Here is an 18,682-nt window from a genome sequence, read left to right as displayed (position 1 = left end):
ATATATGATTGAATGTCACGCTAATAGTTGTGAGATAAACAACTAGCAAAATTAAAACCGTACCTTCAAATTACAATATCATGAACACAATCTAAATGTATTTACAGTCCTCCCTCCGTTCTTGCAGGCTTTGGATTTGTGTCCCTCACTTACACACAAGGGATGAACAGAGGGAGAATGAATGGGGTGCCTGCCTGCATACCCCCACATGCCCACACCTATATTCAAGCCAATGGGGCTTGAATATATGCGAAACTCTATTTTTGTGAGGGGGTCTGGAACGGATACCCTACGAAAAAAGAGGGGCAACTGTACATATACACTTGACGCTCCATATTCACTAGGGTTAGGGGGCACAAGACCCCCATGAATATGGAAAACCATTAATACCAAAAACACCTAGAGAGGACATCTCTCTAAGAATCTCTAGGTCCTCCAGGACAACTCTGTGGTCAATGTCTGACAGACACTGATCACAGAAGTACATTGGAGGAGCTACAAAGGCCTAGTAGAGTATTTTCTCTAGGAATCTCTAGGTCTTTCAGAGCAACCTTTAGTTAAAGTTGACCATAAAGTTGCACTGGAGGATGTAGAGATTCCTAGAGAGAACATACAGTACTAATCAAATCTGTGAATAATCAAATCCGCAAATATCAAAGTTGCAAATATGGAGGAATAAGTGTACGTAGTGAATATTTGGTTATAACGCGATTTTTTAAAATACAATTTTAAAAGAATATATATATATATATATATATATATATATATATATATATATATAAAAATCATTTAATTTTTTTAAATTAAAATTTTCAAATTTTAATTTTAATTTTAATTTTTTTTTGGGGGGGAGGCTTCTCCTTTCTGCTCCCACTGAGATTCATCTTACTCCCACCATCTTTTAAACCATTTTAAAGGGAAGCAGGTGAATGCCAAAGCCCATTTCTGCCTAAAGGTAGGTATTTAAGGAGTGGTGTCATCCCCCCTTTTAGGGTGTCACCAGGTGCGGTCCATGCCCCCTAGTGACGTCACTCTTTAGGGGGGTCACCTGGTGCGGTCTGCACCTTCCCTAGTGACATCACTCTTTAGGGCATCACCTGGTGAGGCCCGCATCCTCCTAGAGACATCACTCTTTAGCACCCCCAGTGACGTCACTCTTTAGGGCGTCACCTGGTGCGGTGCACGCACCCCCCAGTGACGTCACTCTTTAGTACCCACTTGTGATGTCACTCTCTAGCACCCCAGTGACGTCACTCTTTAGGGTGTCACTAGTGTGGCCCACACACCAAGTGACGTCACTCTTTAGCACCCCAGTGACGTCACTCTTTAGGGTGTCACTGGTGTGGCCCACACACCAAGTGACGTCACTCTTTAGCACCCCAGTGACGTCACCAGGGACTCCCCGCCCCCGCCGCCCACCTGGACGGACTTGAGCTGCAGGTCCTGGAGGAGTTCGGGGGCGGAGTGGATGAAGTCCTCCAGCCAGACCTTGCTGAGCTCCCTGCTTTGGGGCTGGTCCTCCTGCAGGAAGTAGACCAGGCGCAGGGCCTTGGCGGCCCGGAGGGGGCGGACCGGGTGGGCGCCTTCGCCCAGCGTGACCCCTCCGAGGAAGTAGCCCAGGAAGGCCGTCCCCTGGAAGAAGGGGTAGGTGAGGTTGGGCAGCAGGACCTCGATGGCCCGGGGGTCCCCCTGCAGGGCGTCGAGGAGCGGGTTGGGGCTGGAGCAGTTGCCGCCCAGGCGCCGGGCGCAGAGGTCCTCGAAGCGGGCGCCCTCCCCGCCCAGCCGATTCCTGACGGCGTCGTCCAGGGCCAGGACCTGGGCCATGGCTTCGGGGGTGAGGACGGAGGCGCCCTCGTCGGCGCTGAGCACCAGGAGCGAGGCGAAGGCGCCCTCGGTGGCCAGGCGCTGGGCCGAGAAGCGCCGCGCGTCGTCGGAGGGGAAGTGGGCCTGGACCCAGCGCCGCTCGCTCTTGGCGGGGCCCCCCGACGGCGTGTACTGCTCCTCCAGGTCGTTGGCCTCGCGGGCGCGGACGTGGCGGAAGCCCACCCCCAGCGCCCCCGCCAGCGCCAGCGGGAAGACCAGGAAGGGCCACGGGTGGGCGCCCACGAAAGCCCCGAAGCCCCGCATCAGGCGGGAGAGAGGCCGCTCCACGCAGTCCGTGTGCCACCCGCCCATGGCCATCGCCCGCTTCCCCGGCCGGGAGACAGACGACGCCCTCGACGGCGGCGGCAGCAGCAGCAGCAGGAAGAGGAGAGGGGGCGACCGGTGGAGCCTCGCGCCGCGTTCTCTTGTCTCCGCCGCCGCCGCCGCGTGGGCGAACCCCCTTCCAGGCCTCAGGGCCCAGGAGGGCGCCATTTTGTCAGCCAGGAGGACATGGACCTGGTCCCAAGATACACCCAATATAGCCTCTCTCTCTCTCTCTCTCTCTCTCTCTCTCTCTCTCTCTTTATGTGTGTGTGTTTGTGTGTATAGATAGAGACTATATACACACACACAACCAAAAAAGGCTGCCATTTACTCAGCGTCCCCACAAAGGAAAGCGTGTGTTAGTCAATATATACTCTCTCTCTATGTGTATATATGTATGTATGTATGTGTATATATATACACACACACACAGAGATACATATACTGTATATACACACACACAAAACCAAAGATGGCTGCCATTTCATTAGCGCCCCCCCCCCCACAGGAGGATATGCCCTCCAAGATACATTCAATATATACTCACTCATACTCATGCTCTCTCTTTCTCTTTTTATTTCTCTCTCTATCTATATATATATATATTTTTATATACAGATACAGATACTATATATATATATATATATATATACACACATACACACACCCAAAGAGAGCTGCCATTTCATCAGGACCCCCACACAGGAGGGCATGTCCTACTCAATATACTCACTCTATCTATCTATTTATCTATCTATCTATCTATCTATATACACACACACACACACACACACACATATCCAATATATACTCAAAGGATGTCAGTGGCAACCTTGCTCTGAACAAATCTTGCCAGGAAAACCCTGTGACAGGGTTGCCTTAGGTTTGCCATAGTTTGGAAACAACTTGAAGGCAGACATCAGCAACAGCAATGGTGATAGTTGTGACATAACTAGCTGAATTAAAATTAAATTGAAATCCTCTGAGGCTGAGAGTGTGTGACTTGCTCAAGATCACACTGGGTTTCATGGCCGAAGTGGGAATAAAACCTTGGTCTCCAGAATTGTAGTCCAGCGCTCAAACCGCTATGCCATGCTGGCTCTGGTTTAATTACCATTACATTCAGTGATATATGGGAATTACGACTAACAGTAGTACAAAACGTTACTCCTAAATGAATTACTGCATGGGGTGATGCCAACCCTAGTGCCACCACTGCCTGGAAGAAGATGGGCATTTCAGACTGAAAGGGGATGCCATTTTTTACTATTCCCACCATGGCAAAAACAACTCCAAGCCAACTATGGGCCCTATCACACTACACTATGATAGCACTATATTCCACTTCAGCTGGTGTGGAATCCTGGAATTTGCAGTTTAGGGAGGAGCACTTACGCAGTTTATATGCAGAACATATTGTAAGCAAAGCAGGCTTGGACACAGAAGAAAGAGGAGTGAAAATGGGAGGAAAGAATATCAACAATCTGAGATATGCTGACAACACCATAATACTAGCAGAGAACTTTGCAGACCGTGAACAACTGCTAAGGAAGATCAAAGAAGAAAATGCAAAGCCTGGCTTGCCATTGAACATAAAACAAAAATAATGACCTCAGAGAACCTACTAGATAATGAAATAAAAATAATAGTTCGCATATCCAGGATCAAACATTGATAAGAATAGGGATTGCAGCCAGGTAATAATAAGAAGATTAAGAATGGGGAGGATGGCTATGAAAGAACTAGGAGTTTATCACACGGAGATTGGGAGTTTACCCCATGGATATCCCAGAAAAACACATAATTATGCAAAATGATGTCACGACGTTGCACAAAACCCACCATTAAAGTGGTCACAGAGGAGCATTAACGCACATCTTTTTACTTTCGGGAGTTCAGTGTCAATGCATTTATGATATCACTTTATTTGCGCAATTGTGTGTGATAATCATTCATGCAATTAATCATCATTTTTGCTATATTTGCGGGATGCTTTAAACGCACTTTAATCTCTCTTTAATGCCGAAATTAGCCCCAGTGTGATAAATGCCCTAGAAAAGATTTTAAAATGCAAAGATATACAACTGAGCCCCAAAAGTTAGGCTTATACAAGCCATTGTATTTCATGTATGGATGTGAGAGCTGGACAGTTAAGAAAGAAGATGGGGGGGGGGATAAATTTATTTGGGATGTGGTGCTGGAGAAGAGTGAACGCAGTTAAAAACAACAACAAATTTAGAAATGAGGCCGAGGAACCAACTGGGCAAGTCACACACTCTCAGCCCCAGAGAAACCCATGGTAGATTCGCCTTAAGGTCTCCATAATTTGGAAATGACTTGAAGGCATACAATAATAACAACATCCAGAATTCAGATCCAGGGAGCTCTTAAGCCTCACTAAACTACAGATGTGAGAATTCCACAGAAAGTTGTTATGGCAGTTAAAGTGGAATGTAGTATTGTAACAGTGTTAACCAAAGGCTGCTATTTGATTATGAAAAGGGGCATGATAAAGGTGTAGGCTAGTCCATGCCATTGTGTTTCCCATTACTATGTATGGCTGTGACTACTGGACAGTGAAGAAAATCTGATAGGAAGAAAATAATGCTTGAAATGTGGTGCTGGAGGACAGCTCTATGGGTCCCGTGGTTTGCTAAAAATGCAAATCCTGCAAATACTCCTAGAGCAAATCAAGCCTGAATTCTCTTTAGAAGCCAAGATGACTAAACTAAGGCTGCTGTTCTTTGGCTCGAAGGCGTGACTCACTGAAAAAGATGATAATGTTTGGTATGGTAGAAGGCAGTAAGAAAAGAGAAAGAACACATTGCAGATGGATAGACTCCTTAAAGAAGTCATGACCCTTAATCTGCAAGACCTGAGAGCAGGGCTGTTGATGACTTGAGCTGGACTGTTGGAGGTCACTCATTCATAGACTCTCCATAAGTCAAACCTGACTTGAAGGCAACTAACAACAAAGAAACAACAAAGGTGTACTGGCACTCACTTGGCTGGCTTTAAATGGGGAGGGGACAAATTTGTGGAGGATTGGGCTACATAATAGTTAAAATTGGTTTTCAATCATTTCAAATTATTTTATTTTTCTGAATCCTCAGGATATAAAAGGGTGGAATACAGTTCCTACTCAAGTAATCAACAGCCTGCAAGTTTGGCTTTTACAGATTTGATTGTTCATGGATTTAATATGTTCTTTCTAGGAATCTCTTGGTCCTCCCGCATAACTCTGTGGTCAGCTTCTGCCAAAAGGCAAACAGAAAGACCTAGACATTCATAGAGAGAACACTTCTCTAGGCATTTAAAGCCATCCAAGTGAGTGGCTGTACACCTTTGTTGTTTCTTTGTTTCATGGTCAACTTCTGGCAGATCTTGACTATAGAATGGCCCCAGAGGATCTAGAGTTTCCAAGAGTTTTTCTCTCAGGTTAAAAAATATAGTGGTTTTTTTTTAACATTTTTTCCACTTTCATGGGGGTCCTATTCCCCTAATCCCAGTAAATGTGGAGAGTCCACCATATAAATATTTTACTTAATAAAGGAGGACTACGTAAGGCCTCCAGGATCAGAGACAGCCTCCAGTGCCCAGCAGCCCAAAAGCATTGCCAGTAGTGAAGAATTCTGGGAGTTGCCACCCACAAGATTTGATGGGCCTTGCGATTCTCAGTCTGATATACATTGATGGATGAGGCAAGAAACAGTCTTCAGACTCACCAAGAATCCTGTTTGCAGACTGTAAATTGTGTGGAGAGAAGATGCATGCCATGTTCACCGTGGGCATGCTAGCATCCATCTCACAAGAGCCCACAGTTTTCATAGGCTCTCTGTAATGGTGGGAAACCCTCCCAATTCGAACCAGTTCTGGTTTGGCTGTTTCTCCCAGTCACATACTGCTGAGATATTTACTCAGGTCTGCCAGTGAAGTCTAAAGGTATTCCATACCTCTATTGCACTCTTGATCCAGGTCCCGTCCATCCACTCGTTTTTGCTATATGTTGCTGTTATGTACCTTCAAGCCGACTCCAATGTATGGCACCTCCATCATAGAGTTTTCTTGGGAAGATTTATTCAGAGGTTAGTTGCCTTTCAATAGGGGTGAGAGGGTTTGACTTGCCAGATACAAAGATTTGTCTTTTTAATAAAGATTTTAAAAGAACTTGTTTCAAAAGCATAATGAACAAGTCTTACAGGAATATTTGGCCTTATTTTATACTCTGCCACTGTGGCATAGTGGTTTGAGCATTGGACTATGACTGGAGACCAGTGCTTGAATTCTGGCTCATGTTAGGATTAATTTACAGTTGCTATAATGTGGAAACGAAGGCACACAACAGAAAGCACCAAAGGTCCAGTTGGAAACATTTCAATTATTGTCTAGTAATTGTTCAGGTTTTTGGGAATATGAACAGAAGTCAGTCTGAGAGAGCCAGAGTGGTGTAGTGGTTTGACCACTGGACTATGACTCTGGAGAGCAGAGTTCAAATTCCTGCTCGTCCATGAAAACTTACAAATAAATAAATAAATGCAGGTCTCCAGAGTCCAATCCAGATGTGTGATTTAGATGTAATCTCAAAGCCAGTCAATAATTTTTGAGAATTCTTGGAGAAGTGGTGCTAATTGGAGCTGTAGAAATGTTGTCCGCATCTTCAGAAGAGCAAGGGAATAGGGCAACTACTGATAAATTAGCCTTACTGTTCTAGCTATTATTTCCTCCATTGGCAGTGAGACAGAAGAAATTATTTTTCAGGTACCTTCCACCTGTATAATTCTATGATTCAATGAATTGCATATGGCAATCATACACAATGTGTCGTGCAGCTGGGGCCGGATCGTGTTTTTCCTAGTGATTTGGATGCTGTGAAAATAGTTTTGTTTCACACAGAAGTATTAGTCCCGAGAGAGAAAAAGACCACTGAAACAAATCCAGTAAGTAAATACATGTATTTTATTATACAGATGTTTGCCCTCTTCCCGCCCCCATGCCCAGCATCTGAAGAAAACACCATTTGCAAGAAAGGACTCCAGGCACACATTGAAATTATGGTCCTACAGATTTTGAAATTATGGTCCTACAGATAAATGTAGCTAAATGGCACACACAACAGCAAAGTATACTATAGCTGTAGAGTTAAAAGAAGGCCTAACTCCACCTTGAGATGAAACACAGGACATCACTCTTATTTTTTTGGTCAGTCATGTCATGTTTTTGGTCAGTCAAATCAAGCCATTAGCTTCATTTGAGAATCGGCCCTCTTGACACTCAGTCCTGTTTTTACAAGGACATTGTTTACTCAAATATCTTCCAGATTTAAACATTTAAAGCTGAGCCTTGCTGAAGATTTCCTTCTGCCAAATCACACTTTGATTGCCCCATCCCATTTATAGATGGAAAGAAGTATGAACCGAGGGACCTGAGAATATAGAGATTTCCCCTGTTCAAGAAAAGCTGTCTCTCCTGACAAGGTGAGCCCACTTCCATTGACATTTAGACCTGGGCTTGATTTGCCTTGTACTGGACTTGAGATGCCACCATTTCCCCCTTTTAACCATTCTGTAGCTCATTTCCTTCTCTCAGATTTACTTTATATTTGTCATGACTTTGACTGTGAGCAGCGCTCAGGACACTGATACGGGAGGGTCAATGAATCACAGTATACTGTTATGGATAATGGCTTCACAGGCCCCATTATCCCACTCTGTATTAATCTGGTGTGCCACATTATACACATATTCTTGTAACATGCCATAATGTACAAACATGTAGCCTTTGCTCTAACAAACTACAAATAATCTATTATAAAGAAATAGTCTGTTATAGTCTACTGAAAATAGGTATTCTTTGTCAAAGAACACTTCTCTTACAGAAGAAAGCAAGGTTAGATGCCCTTCTGATTAATAAGCCACATGATCATAGGGCCTTGAACTGGAGGTAGCCGTCATTCGCTTTTCCATATTAACAGTAGCCTGTTGTCTAGTGGTCTGATGTAAAATAAAAACCAAGCTTCTTCAACACTGGGGGACTTTTGATAGCAGTGGCTTTTAAAAAAAATCTGTTCAACAATCACCCACAACTTTTAAATAAAGTTAAGAACACAGGAATAAAAATGATACCATGAGCAAGCCCAAACATAATCACTAGAAATATTATCTTAAAAGAGGTTCTGAAGACATATGTGGATGCCTGTGATAGCACAAATACTCCCACAAGGGTAGAAAAAGCTGCCTGTAATATAGGATAGCCAAGTCGGTACAGAGCATCCACTGCTTTCTCATTCACTGTGGGTTTCTCACTGGAAACAAAAGCATAGGAAATATGTGCTGAGTAGTCTACAGAAAACCCTATGCAAATAACAAGGTTGATCATAGATATAGAATCAAGATTAATGCCCCAGAAGGACATGAACCCAGACACACCAATAATAACAGACACTATAGCAAAAGTTACCCATAAAGAGCAGAGAGGATTGGGAATGAGCAGCAAGGAAATCAGTAACATGGCACCGGTAGCAATCAGAACATTTTGAATGGTGTTCTGAATTATCACAAGAAATTGATCAAAGTGTACAAAAGCTGGGTGATTAATAATCATTGGAACCTTGCAGTCTGCAGCAAAGGCTCTCAGTTCATTTAGGAGATTTTTCTCATCCACTGCACTAGCAACATGGATCGTTTGTATGAAAAACCGTGAAGCTAATATTTCAGTAGGTTTAAGATTAATATCCCATTTGTAATCTGGATTTAATGTAAACAGAGCAGATAGATTTCCAATGAATACATTGCGATTATTTATATCTAGAGACATGTGCTTAGCAACAGTTTGATAAATTCTTAGCCATGACTCCGACAGAGTCTTGTCTACGAAACGAGAACTTTCTAGTGCTTTCATGCAGTTCTCAATATTTTCACGGACAGATGGATCCCAATATTCTACGCTATCAGTTACAACCACCATAACCCTTGGACCATACCTGGTAAAGTGTTCATCTTCAAAGTCATAGTACGGAATGAGGTATGAATCATCTGTAGCCACATTTCGAAGATCTATACCTTCTTCAACATGAATACACCCGATAATACTACTAGTCAGGTAAATAGCATACAGGATTACTACAAATATCTTTACCCATCTGTTCATGAAGAAAGGACCATAATGTTTTTTAAAGAATTGATTCATGGGGTGTTCATACTCTGTTCCTGTGGACTCATTAAAAGATCCTCCTGTGCAGCACATCCTGTACAGACTGCCCTGAGAATCATGAAGCTCAACTTTCCTGAATGTGAGCCAATGTCTGTTGCTTTCTTCCCTTTTACCATTTAGAGCAAGCACAGCCCCAAGGAATGTCAGGTTGTATATGAAGCAGAAGATGAAGGCTGTTCCCGTATAGATGCAAAATGACTGAACTGATGGGAAGGAAGTTGCAATTCCAATGTAGAAGGCTAAAACATTAGTAAGACTTGTGATGGTAACTGACATGGCTGCTTCTGCGTAGGTGTCAGCCATCCGATCTTTGATGCTCTCCTTTACTTGAGTACGTTGCCAGCAGGACACCAGGATGAACATGTCATCAATACCAATTCCTGGAGGTGGGTGGGTTTAGTTAGAAATAAACTGTATAAGTACACACATGCCATTCTGAACAGTACTGTACTAGAGAAGATGGGCATACTTAGCAATGAATATTGTTTAAAATCTTAAATACAAATTACAAAGATTTGTATGTTGGTTTATTTATTACATTTATTCCACTTCTTCACTAAACAAATAGTATTCAAAGTGGCTAACAGATATCACTAGAACAAATTAAATCAGAGGTGGGAATCAGGTGCTCACTTAAGATGTTGTTAGATTACAAATCCCAACAGCCTTAGCCAGCACAGCAATAGTGAGGATGCTGAGAATTGAAGTTTAATATCGTTTGAAGCGCTACATGATTCTCAGATCCCCTAAGTTAAATATTAATGTCAGAACCTTCCTTGGAGATTACAAACTGTCTTTGTTCCCCATTTATATGAAGGGAACATACATAGATTTTTGGCCATATTTTGCAAGGGGGAACAATTTGGGGGGCAACTTGATCTTTGTTAAGATATATTTTGTGTAAGTGAGGTGAAAAATATGTGCTCTTCCTGTTAATATTTCCCACTTGGTTGTGCATACCTGAACAGAAGGTCATTTAAAAACCAGTCATAATAACCCTAACTGATTCCAGCTTGATCTGTGATTGTAAACAGGTCATGGATGGATTTGCTTTTAGAACATGAAGAGACAGGAAATGGGAAAGCCTGTGATTTTGCTGGAGGAAAAGGACTCTGTTTGCGTACAGTATTAAAAGGGTAACAGCTGGCTTGAGAATCAACAAGATCAAAAATGTGCATGTATGAAAATGCAAACTTCAGTCTGTGACTAACTTTTGTGGAAAGCAAGATAAGAGGAAGAAATAAAAAGGAAGGTCCAATTCAGGAGCAACATTCTTCTCTGGCAGAAAAATAATTTGGATTTGCATTATCCAGCACAGTCCTATAAATGTATTCTCAGAGATAAGTCCCACAAAAGTCAGAGGGAATTATTACCAGCAAATAGGTTAATAAAGAATTGTAGCCTAAGAGGGACAATTTTGAAAAACAATGCTAATTTAGAATTTTTGTCAATTAAGATGGATGGGTGTTCATCAAATATACTGAAAGTGGAAAGAATGTATGGACTTGCTCACTTACCAAGTATAAGAAATGGTGAATTTGCAGCTGTGATAACAAAGGGCACACCACAAAACAGCAATAATCCAAAACTGCTGACGACAGATAGGCCTGATGACATCACCCCAAAAATTGCAACCCACACTTTTGTTCGGACATTGTCTAGCCTGCAAAACATATTAAGAAGAGTCTAGCCTGTAAAAGAGAAGAATCTAACAGAAATCGGATTCATGCTACATGTGCCATTCTCTTTCATCTTGAATAAACCTCAAGTACCACCTGCAGCTGCTACATGGGAGATGTAGGGAAACAAGTGTAATTTTATCAATTTTCACTATGCCTTGAAATATTGCCTTGTTTAGTGTAGCCCTCACTTTGTAAGGTGAGCCTTTGCAATTCTGGTCAGGACAAGGATATATAGATTTCACATTTCTTGAAGCTTTGCCTTGCAGTGGCTTCAGTAGGCTCTAGCTTTACCCCAAAACAACTCTATTTTTCCTACAAGGTTGCAGTAAAATAAAAGTCAAGCAGAACAAATTAATAAAAGCTGAAACACTCTTAATCCCCTTCGTCCCAAATTACCATAAACATAAATATATTTTGGTATGTTGGGTACATTCATGGACCATACCTTCCTGGGAGTAAAGCCTCATTCAACTATACTTTGGAATAGAGATTTATAGGATTCCATTTAACAGATATTGTTTCCATATGTGCAATAACAGGAGAAATTTAGGGTGGGTGGGGGAGATGGGAAAAATTACAAGGTTTTTGATGGCCTTGTAACTTTGGGCAAATTCCATTGGAGGCAGAATTCCTATTTGAAGGTGAAATCTAAACCCAAAAGCTACACCACTGAATGGAAGTGACACTGTGATTTGGCTGATTTTTGGTTGTTTACAAAACTTTGAGTGAGGGTTGAGAGCTCTGGGCAAAGTGAAAACTTTCAACTGCTAAATTTGCAACTGGTTTGGGGCAGTTGTGGGGTGAAAGTCCCCAAATTGTTGAAAATTTAATAGGGTTTTTTTGTGGGGTAGTGGGGTTGCAAGGGAACTTTTAGGGCTCCCAAAGTGAGAATCAAGGGATTCACACTTTCCCATGCCAGATAAAGAGTGTGGATGGAGATTCCTTTCCATTCTTTCCACACTGTAGAAATAATGCAGCCTGAGACCACTTTGACTGCCATGGCTCCAACCTGTAGAATCCTGGGATTTGTAGTTTTGTGAGGCACCAGCACTTGTTGGCAGAGAAGACTACAGACCCTGTAAAACTACAAATCCCAAGATTCCATAGGACGGCACTACAGCACTTAAAGCGTTATCAGGTTGCATTGTTTCTACAGTGTAGATGCACCCCTAGTTATATCTTATGTTTGTTTTTTTACACTAATGGGAGCAAAGCTATCTGTGTGACTGCTCATTTATCAACAACATGCAGAAGGATGCACACAGATGCTTACAGTAACAGCATCTGTGAGGACTACCGTAGGCAGAATGAGGAACACTTTATATCTAATCCTGCAGTCCTACACACATAGCCAGGAGCAAGTAATTAAGGAAACTTAATTCTGAGCAGATGCGGGCAGGACTGCCATCACTGTGTAAAATTACTAACTACTCCTATGCCTGAACAATTTCCACAGCAAAATTGTTGGGAATTAAAGTCTCCTAGGGTGTCAGACCTTGTTTGGGAAACAAAATATTAAAATTATCAAAGCTAACTGTTAGGAGTTAGCCTTCAAACCGAGTGGCAGAAAAGTGTGGCCCAATCTGACCATGCTTCCCAGAGAACTGAAAACTGACTCAAAATGAACAAGGCAGACAGTTTCAGGTTACAAACTTTGAAAAGTTTACTAATAACTTCGCATTTACATATGCATGGAGAAGCCTACATCCTAACTAGCTAATGAATAGATGAGGTAAAAGAAAGAGCCTGGGTCTTTAATTCACCATCTTGGTGATCTGGAAAGGTAGATGTATAGCAGATGAAGTGAGGCTAAGAAGAGGTTGCATCTGTATGATGAACATCTCAAGGAAGTGTCCTGGGTTACATGCTCTAGTTACATGGTTAGAAAGTGTATTTATGACCATGCACTTCAAAGGATAGTAAGAATAAATGGTATGTAGAGAGATCTTGTAGCACATTTGAGACTAACTGAAAGAAAGAAGTTGGCAGCATGAGCTTTCGTAGACTATGGAAACAGAAGGATTTCAAATGCAAGAAATGCAGTAAGTGGGGGATGTGGGGATGATGAATTTTTCCCAACACAAAGGTATTCTTCACCTCTGAACAAATTATGATTCTCTGGCTTCATCTTTTTGATGTTGACAAATGCTGTATGTGTGCTGTCCATAAAGTAATTATGGACCTAACATGAGTGTAAATTTGCTTATGAAGATGACACACAACTACATAAGAAAAACATACTTCCCCTCCCTCTCTCAAAAATAATATGCAAAGTTACCTTGAACATGATAATATTGAAAATAATATTGTTAACAAATATGCAGCGGACACCAGTGGGATCACATCCTTGGCAAGTTTTTCAAACTCCTTCTGTCTGGAAATTGAGGTGAAATAGGCTACCTGCCAGGTTGAGAATGACAGAAACAGGAAGAATTTTATCTCCTACATTTCTTAATGCTCTTAAAGATTTTAATAACAAAACAGGTTGGCATTGTTGTGTGCTTGCACTGTTGTTGTGTTCCTTCAAGCCATTTCTAACTTATGGCAACCCTAAGGCAAACCTATCATGGGGTTGTCTTGGCAGAAATTGTTCAGAGGGGTTTTTATTCTTGTGACGAGGGATGTGCTGCAATAGTGTAATACTAACAGTTTAATTCTGTTTCAGTACTCACTTTTCTGTTTTGAATTGCATTCTTTAAAAATGTAAGCCACTTTGAATCCCAATTTTGGAGGAACAGCAGGATAATGATAATAATAATCCCTTGCCTTACTCTGAGGCTGAGTGTGACTTGCCGAAGATCACCCAGGGGTTTCCTTGGCTGAGCAGGAATTCGAACCCTGGTCTCCCAGTATCCAAAGCCCTGTCTGCACGGGTGTTTTGCCCTGAGCCCACCACCCCACTGGGCTCATTGTGTCCCATTTACACAATACAGCAAGACTAAACCCCCAAATTGGATGCAGACTGTCTTCTTTTTTTTGGCGTGGTTTCAGAGATGACGGGCAACTATCTTTTCACTTGTGGTCCTTGTTTATTGCCTGGTGCTGTTGCTGCAGGTTCAAGTCACTCTGAGGTCAGAATGAGCCACCCAGCATCAATAACCTGGCTGGGCACCTCACTCCGACCTCAGCAGGGGTGCCAGGCAATGAATGGGGGCCACATGGGAAGGCAGTCACCCATCATCATTGGGCAAGGTAAAAGGATGAATTTGGGGTAATCCAGGGGCCAGAATATTCTGGGGTCAACCCAGAGTGTCCTGTTAAGTGTAGATGGCTCCTATAGTCCAATGCTTAAGCCACTATACTGTGCTGGCTCCAGAAGCTACTAATGTTTTCCCTGAAACATTTAAAGCAAGGGTGGACAACAGTGGGAGGTCTGGCAGACAGTTTTCTACCCCTTGGACTCTATGGGAAGCTGGCTTCACAGATGGGCAAAAAGGCCAAAGAAAGAAATAGTTCTTATTTTGAAAAAGAGGATTTTTAAAACAATGTAAAACAGTTCATGGGGGTATTGCAAGATGAACTGCTGCCCAGGAGGCTTTCAAGAGAGGCAAGACAGCTCCCTCTTATTTGGCCCAAAAAGGTCAAGGGCCACAAAACCAGTCTTGAGGGGCCACACAGAGCCCCAGAGAAACATTTGACTCGCCTCCGATTGAAAGGATAGATTAAGGGACAACCTACAAAACACAGAAAGTGGTTTGCACTGTAATGCAAAATAGCCACTCATCCACTTTGCTAGAGATTATTTCATTTTTGTGCATGTAGGGAGATAAGGGAGCTTGCATGGTGTATTGTAGCTTGAGTATTGGATCAGACCTTGGGCAGATCACACTCTCTCAGCCTCAAAAGAAGGCCATTGCAAACCTCTTCTGAATAAATTTTGCCAAGAAAACCCAATGGTAGATTTTCCATAAGCCAGGATGGACTTGAAGAAACATAACATGGGAACAGGTAGAAGGATCACTTCTTTTAACTTGAACTTGTCCAGGTAAGATCAAGAAAACTCAAGGAGAGGTTTGTCTTTGGGTGGCAAACCAGAAATGTCTCGAAGGGAACAACAGCAGCAATTCTTTTAAAAAAGGTATAGAATTTCTTTATCAGAGAAAATGGAAAGGGAAGTGGGGAGAGCAAAAAGGAACATAGTAGGTATTATTGTAATATCATGCCCTAAAGTCATGAAATTCCATCTGATCTTGGAAGCTAAGCACAGTGAACCCTGGTTAGTACTTGGATGGGAGTCCACCAATGAATGCTAGGTGCTGGAGACTATTTCAGAGGAAGGGACTGGCAAAACCACCTCTGAATATTGTTCTCAGCCTCAGGGGATGGCAATGACAAACCTCCTCTGAACAACTGCTGCCAAGAAAACCACATGATAGAGTCGCCTTAGTGTCACCATTAACTTGGAAATGAATTTAAGGCACACAACAACAAACTTCAAGTCCTTTCTAACTTAGGGAGACCCTATCATGAGGTTTTATTGGCAAGATTTGTTCAGAGGGGGTCTGCCCTGGCTATCCTCTGAGGCTGAGAGAGTGCAAAATGTGGTTGTTGTTATGGGCCTTCAAGGCCTTCCTGGCTTACGGTGACCCTTTCTTATGGTTTTCTTGGCAGGTTTCCTCAGAGAAGGTTTGCCCTGGCCATTCTCTGAGGCTGAGAGAATGTCAAACTTGGTTGTTCTTGTGTGCCTTCTGGGTACTGACATTCCCAATCTGTGGTCCTCTAGGTTTTGTTTTGTGTTTTGGACTTCAACTCCCACAAGTCCTTTCTGACTTAGGCAGACCTTGAGGCAAATTTAAGGTCTTGGCAGGTTTCCTCAGAAGGGGTTTGCCATGGCCATCTTTTGAGGCTGAGAGAGTGTGAAACTTGGTTGTTGTTATGTACCTTCAAGTCCTTTCTGACTTAGGAAGAGCCTGAGGCAAATTTATCATAAGGCTTTTTTGGCAAGATTTGTTCCGAGGGGGTCTGCCATGGCCATCCTGTGAATGAATGCCTTCAAGGCCTTCCTGACTTATGACGACCCTGGCCTAAAGTTTTCTGGGCGGGTTTCCTCAGGGGAGGTCTGCCCTGGCCATCCTCTGAGGCGGAGAGAGGGCAGCATTTGGTGGCTGTCATGTGCCCTCAAGTCCTTTCCAACTTCGGGGATTTTCTGGGCAGGGTTTCTTCTGATGGGCTGAGAGAGTGTGACCCTGGGCCGGCGGGAGCCTCCTCACCCGGACGGAGGCGAGCTTGAGGGAGCCCAGGAGGGCCGGGATGGTGTCGAGGAAGGTCTGGAGCCAGCGTCGGCTGGCCAGGCGGAGGTCGTCGCGGTCCTCCTGGAGGAAGTAGAGCAGGCGGAGGGCCCTGGCGGCGCGGACCGGCCTGGCGGGCTCTTGCCCGGGGCCCAGGGTGACCCCTCCCAGGGCGAAGCCCAGGAAGAGCGAGCCCTGGAAGAGCGGGAAGGTGAGGTTGGGCAGCAGGGCCTGCAGCCTGCGGGGGTCCCCTCGCAGCCAGGGCAGCAGCGGGTTGGGCTGGGCGCAGGCGCCGCGCTGCCGGGCGCAGAGGTCGGTGAAGGCCTGGCCGTCGGAGCGGATGCCGCGCACGGCTTTGTCCAAGGCCAGCACCTCGGCCAGGGCGGCGCCGGTCAGCAAGGACTCCTGGTCGGCGGCCACGGCCAGCAGCGTGGCGTAGGTGCCCAGCGTGGCCAGGCGCTGGCCCGAGAAGGCCTGGCCGTCGTCGGTGGGGAAGTGCTCCTGCACGAAGCGCCGCTCCGCCTTGGCCGGGCCGTCCACCGGCGTGAACTGGGTCTCCAGGTCGTTGGTCTCCCGCTCGGGGACGAAGACCAGGCCGCAGCCCAGCAGCCCCGCCAGCCCCAGCGGCAGCAGCAGGAAGGGCCACGGCTGGGCGCCCACCCAGGAGCCCAGCACCCGCAGCAGCCCCGACAGCGGCCGCTCCACGCAGTCCGTGTGCCACCCGCGCTCCGGCATCGCCCCGCACCCCGCACCCGGCCCCGGCCCTGCCTCCGGAGCAGCCGCGACCGGTGAGGCCCCGCGTTCTCTGCGCCGCGTGGGCGAGACGCGTTCCAGGGCAGCCGCCGCGTGGAACGGAAGGCCGGCTTAGAGGCCCCGCGACTCCGGGCCAGAAGGAAAGCCCAGGATGCCCAAGCCCCCTTCGAGGCAAAAATGATGTCCCTTTGGGAGAGAGAGATCTTGCAGCACACCTTTGAGACTCGCCGAAAGTTGGCAGCAGCAGCAGCAGCAGCTCTCCTAGGTTCCGCTCTACTTCCTCCGATGAGCTGCTGCTGCTGCCCCTGGATCAGCGCCACGGAATCCTGGGAACTGTATATAGAGAGATCTCATAGAGCTTGTGAGATTCACTGAAAGAAAGGGATTGGCAGCATGAGCTTTCCTAGACTAAAGTCTCCTTCCTCAGATGCATTAATTTTGGTGGAGTGGAAGCATTTGAAGTGACATCCTCACTTGATTATACCAATGACAAATACTATCTGCCTGTGCCTGGCTCCCACTCCTCCAAATGCATCTGAGGAAGGAGACTGACATCTAGGAAAGCTCATGCTGCCCATTTCTTCCTTTCAGTTAGTCTCAAAGGTGCTACAAGTTCTCTCCAGTGATTCAAGAGACTAACACGGCTGTTATCTGGGAACTGTAGTTTGTCATGGCACCAGAGCCCTCTGACAGAGAAGGCTCCATGTCTTACAAGACCACAGACCCAGAATCCCCTGGCATTGAGCCGGGGCAGTTAAAGCGCTCTCAAACTGGATTATTTCTGCAGTGTTTTTTGGACCATTCTCTACTTCGAATGCAACTGGCAAGAAGTTGGCGCATAACCACAGTTAAGAAACTGGAGCATGTCTAGAGGAGGGCAACCAAAATGGTGAAAGGAAGGAAGTCGACAAAGTCTATAGCATGGCCCCTCCACATTCACTGGAGTTAGGGCGAAAGACCCCATTAATGTGGAAAAACTGTAAATAAAAATTCCTATTCTTTATAAACATCTCTCTGGGAATCACCAGGTCCTCCAGTGCAACTCTGTGGTAAACATCTGCCATATCCTCCAGCATGATAGTAGAATCAAACGTCTAGAGAAGTGTTTTCTCTAGGAACTTCTAGGTCCTCCAGCACAACTCTATGGTCAACCTCCGGCAGAGTTGCGCTGGAGGACCCAGAGATTCCTAGAGAGAACATATTAATCAAAACCACAAATAATCAAATCTGCAAAAGTCAAAGCCACAAACGTGGAGGACCAACTGTAAAAGCGTATTCTACAACTTCTTTTGCACACTTAGTCTCAATGGTGCTACAAGATCCCTGAACTGCTACCCACATACACCAGTTGTAAAAATGCAGTATCAGGCCATTTGGGAAAAAGGATTCGTCTTGGAGCTTTTCCGGTTGGCTACTGGTGCATGAACATGCTCATTCTTTGCAGAAGGTAGTGTTTTAAAAACTACTTTCCTTCCTCTTACAAATGTTACAATTTGTTCTGCTACCTCAACGTTGGCTCCTTATTCTCATACACATTTAGAACAATCTTGAGGTTGGAAGTAAATAAAATGCTGCTTGGGGATTTCCAACACTTTGTCCAGAAACTACATGTGAAGAAAACTA

General features: G+C 44.6%; 2 protein-coding genes across 2 annotated transcripts in view; both read right to left on the bottom strand.

Moving 5' to 3' along the window:
- Nucleotides 1-2,143, bottom strand: part of LOC121935682 (patched domain-containing protein 3-like) — a 76,315-nt gene extending 74,172 nt beyond the window's left edge. The window contains exon 1 of the mRNA XM_042477461.1: nt 1,420-2,143. Coding sequence (XP_042333395.1) covers nt 1,420-2,127 — 708 coding nt within the window. The 5' untranslated portion in view covers nt 2,128-2,143. The remainder of the gene's footprint in view (nt 1-1,419) is intronic.
- Nucleotides 2,144-7,205: 5,062 nt separating this feature from the next.
- Nucleotides 7,206-17,041, bottom strand: LOC121934980 (patched domain-containing protein 3-like). Its single transcript, XM_042475953.1, has 4 exons — nt 16,289-17,041; nt 13,357-13,478; nt 10,914-11,059; nt 7,206-9,776 (listed from the first exon to the last, which is right to left on the bottom strand). The coding sequence occupies exons 1-4, from the start codon at nt 17,039-17,041 to the stop codon at nt 8,260-8,262; spliced, it is 2,538 nt and encodes an 845-aa protein (XP_042331887.1). The 3' UTR covers nt 7,206-8,259.
- Between the last annotated feature and the right edge of the window lie 1,641 nt (nt 17,042-18,682).

This window comes from Sceloporus undulatus, chromosome 6 (genome assembly GCF_019175285.1).
Source record: "Sceloporus undulatus isolate JIND9_A2432 ecotype Alabama chromosome 6, SceUnd_v1.1, whole genome shotgun sequence".
Classification (NCBI taxonomy): Eukaryota; Metazoa; Chordata; class Lepidosauria; order Squamata; family Phrynosomatidae; genus Sceloporus; species Sceloporus undulatus.
The sequence above is the reverse complement of the archived record's forward strand: the minus strand, read 5'-3'. Positions and strand labels throughout refer to the sequence as shown.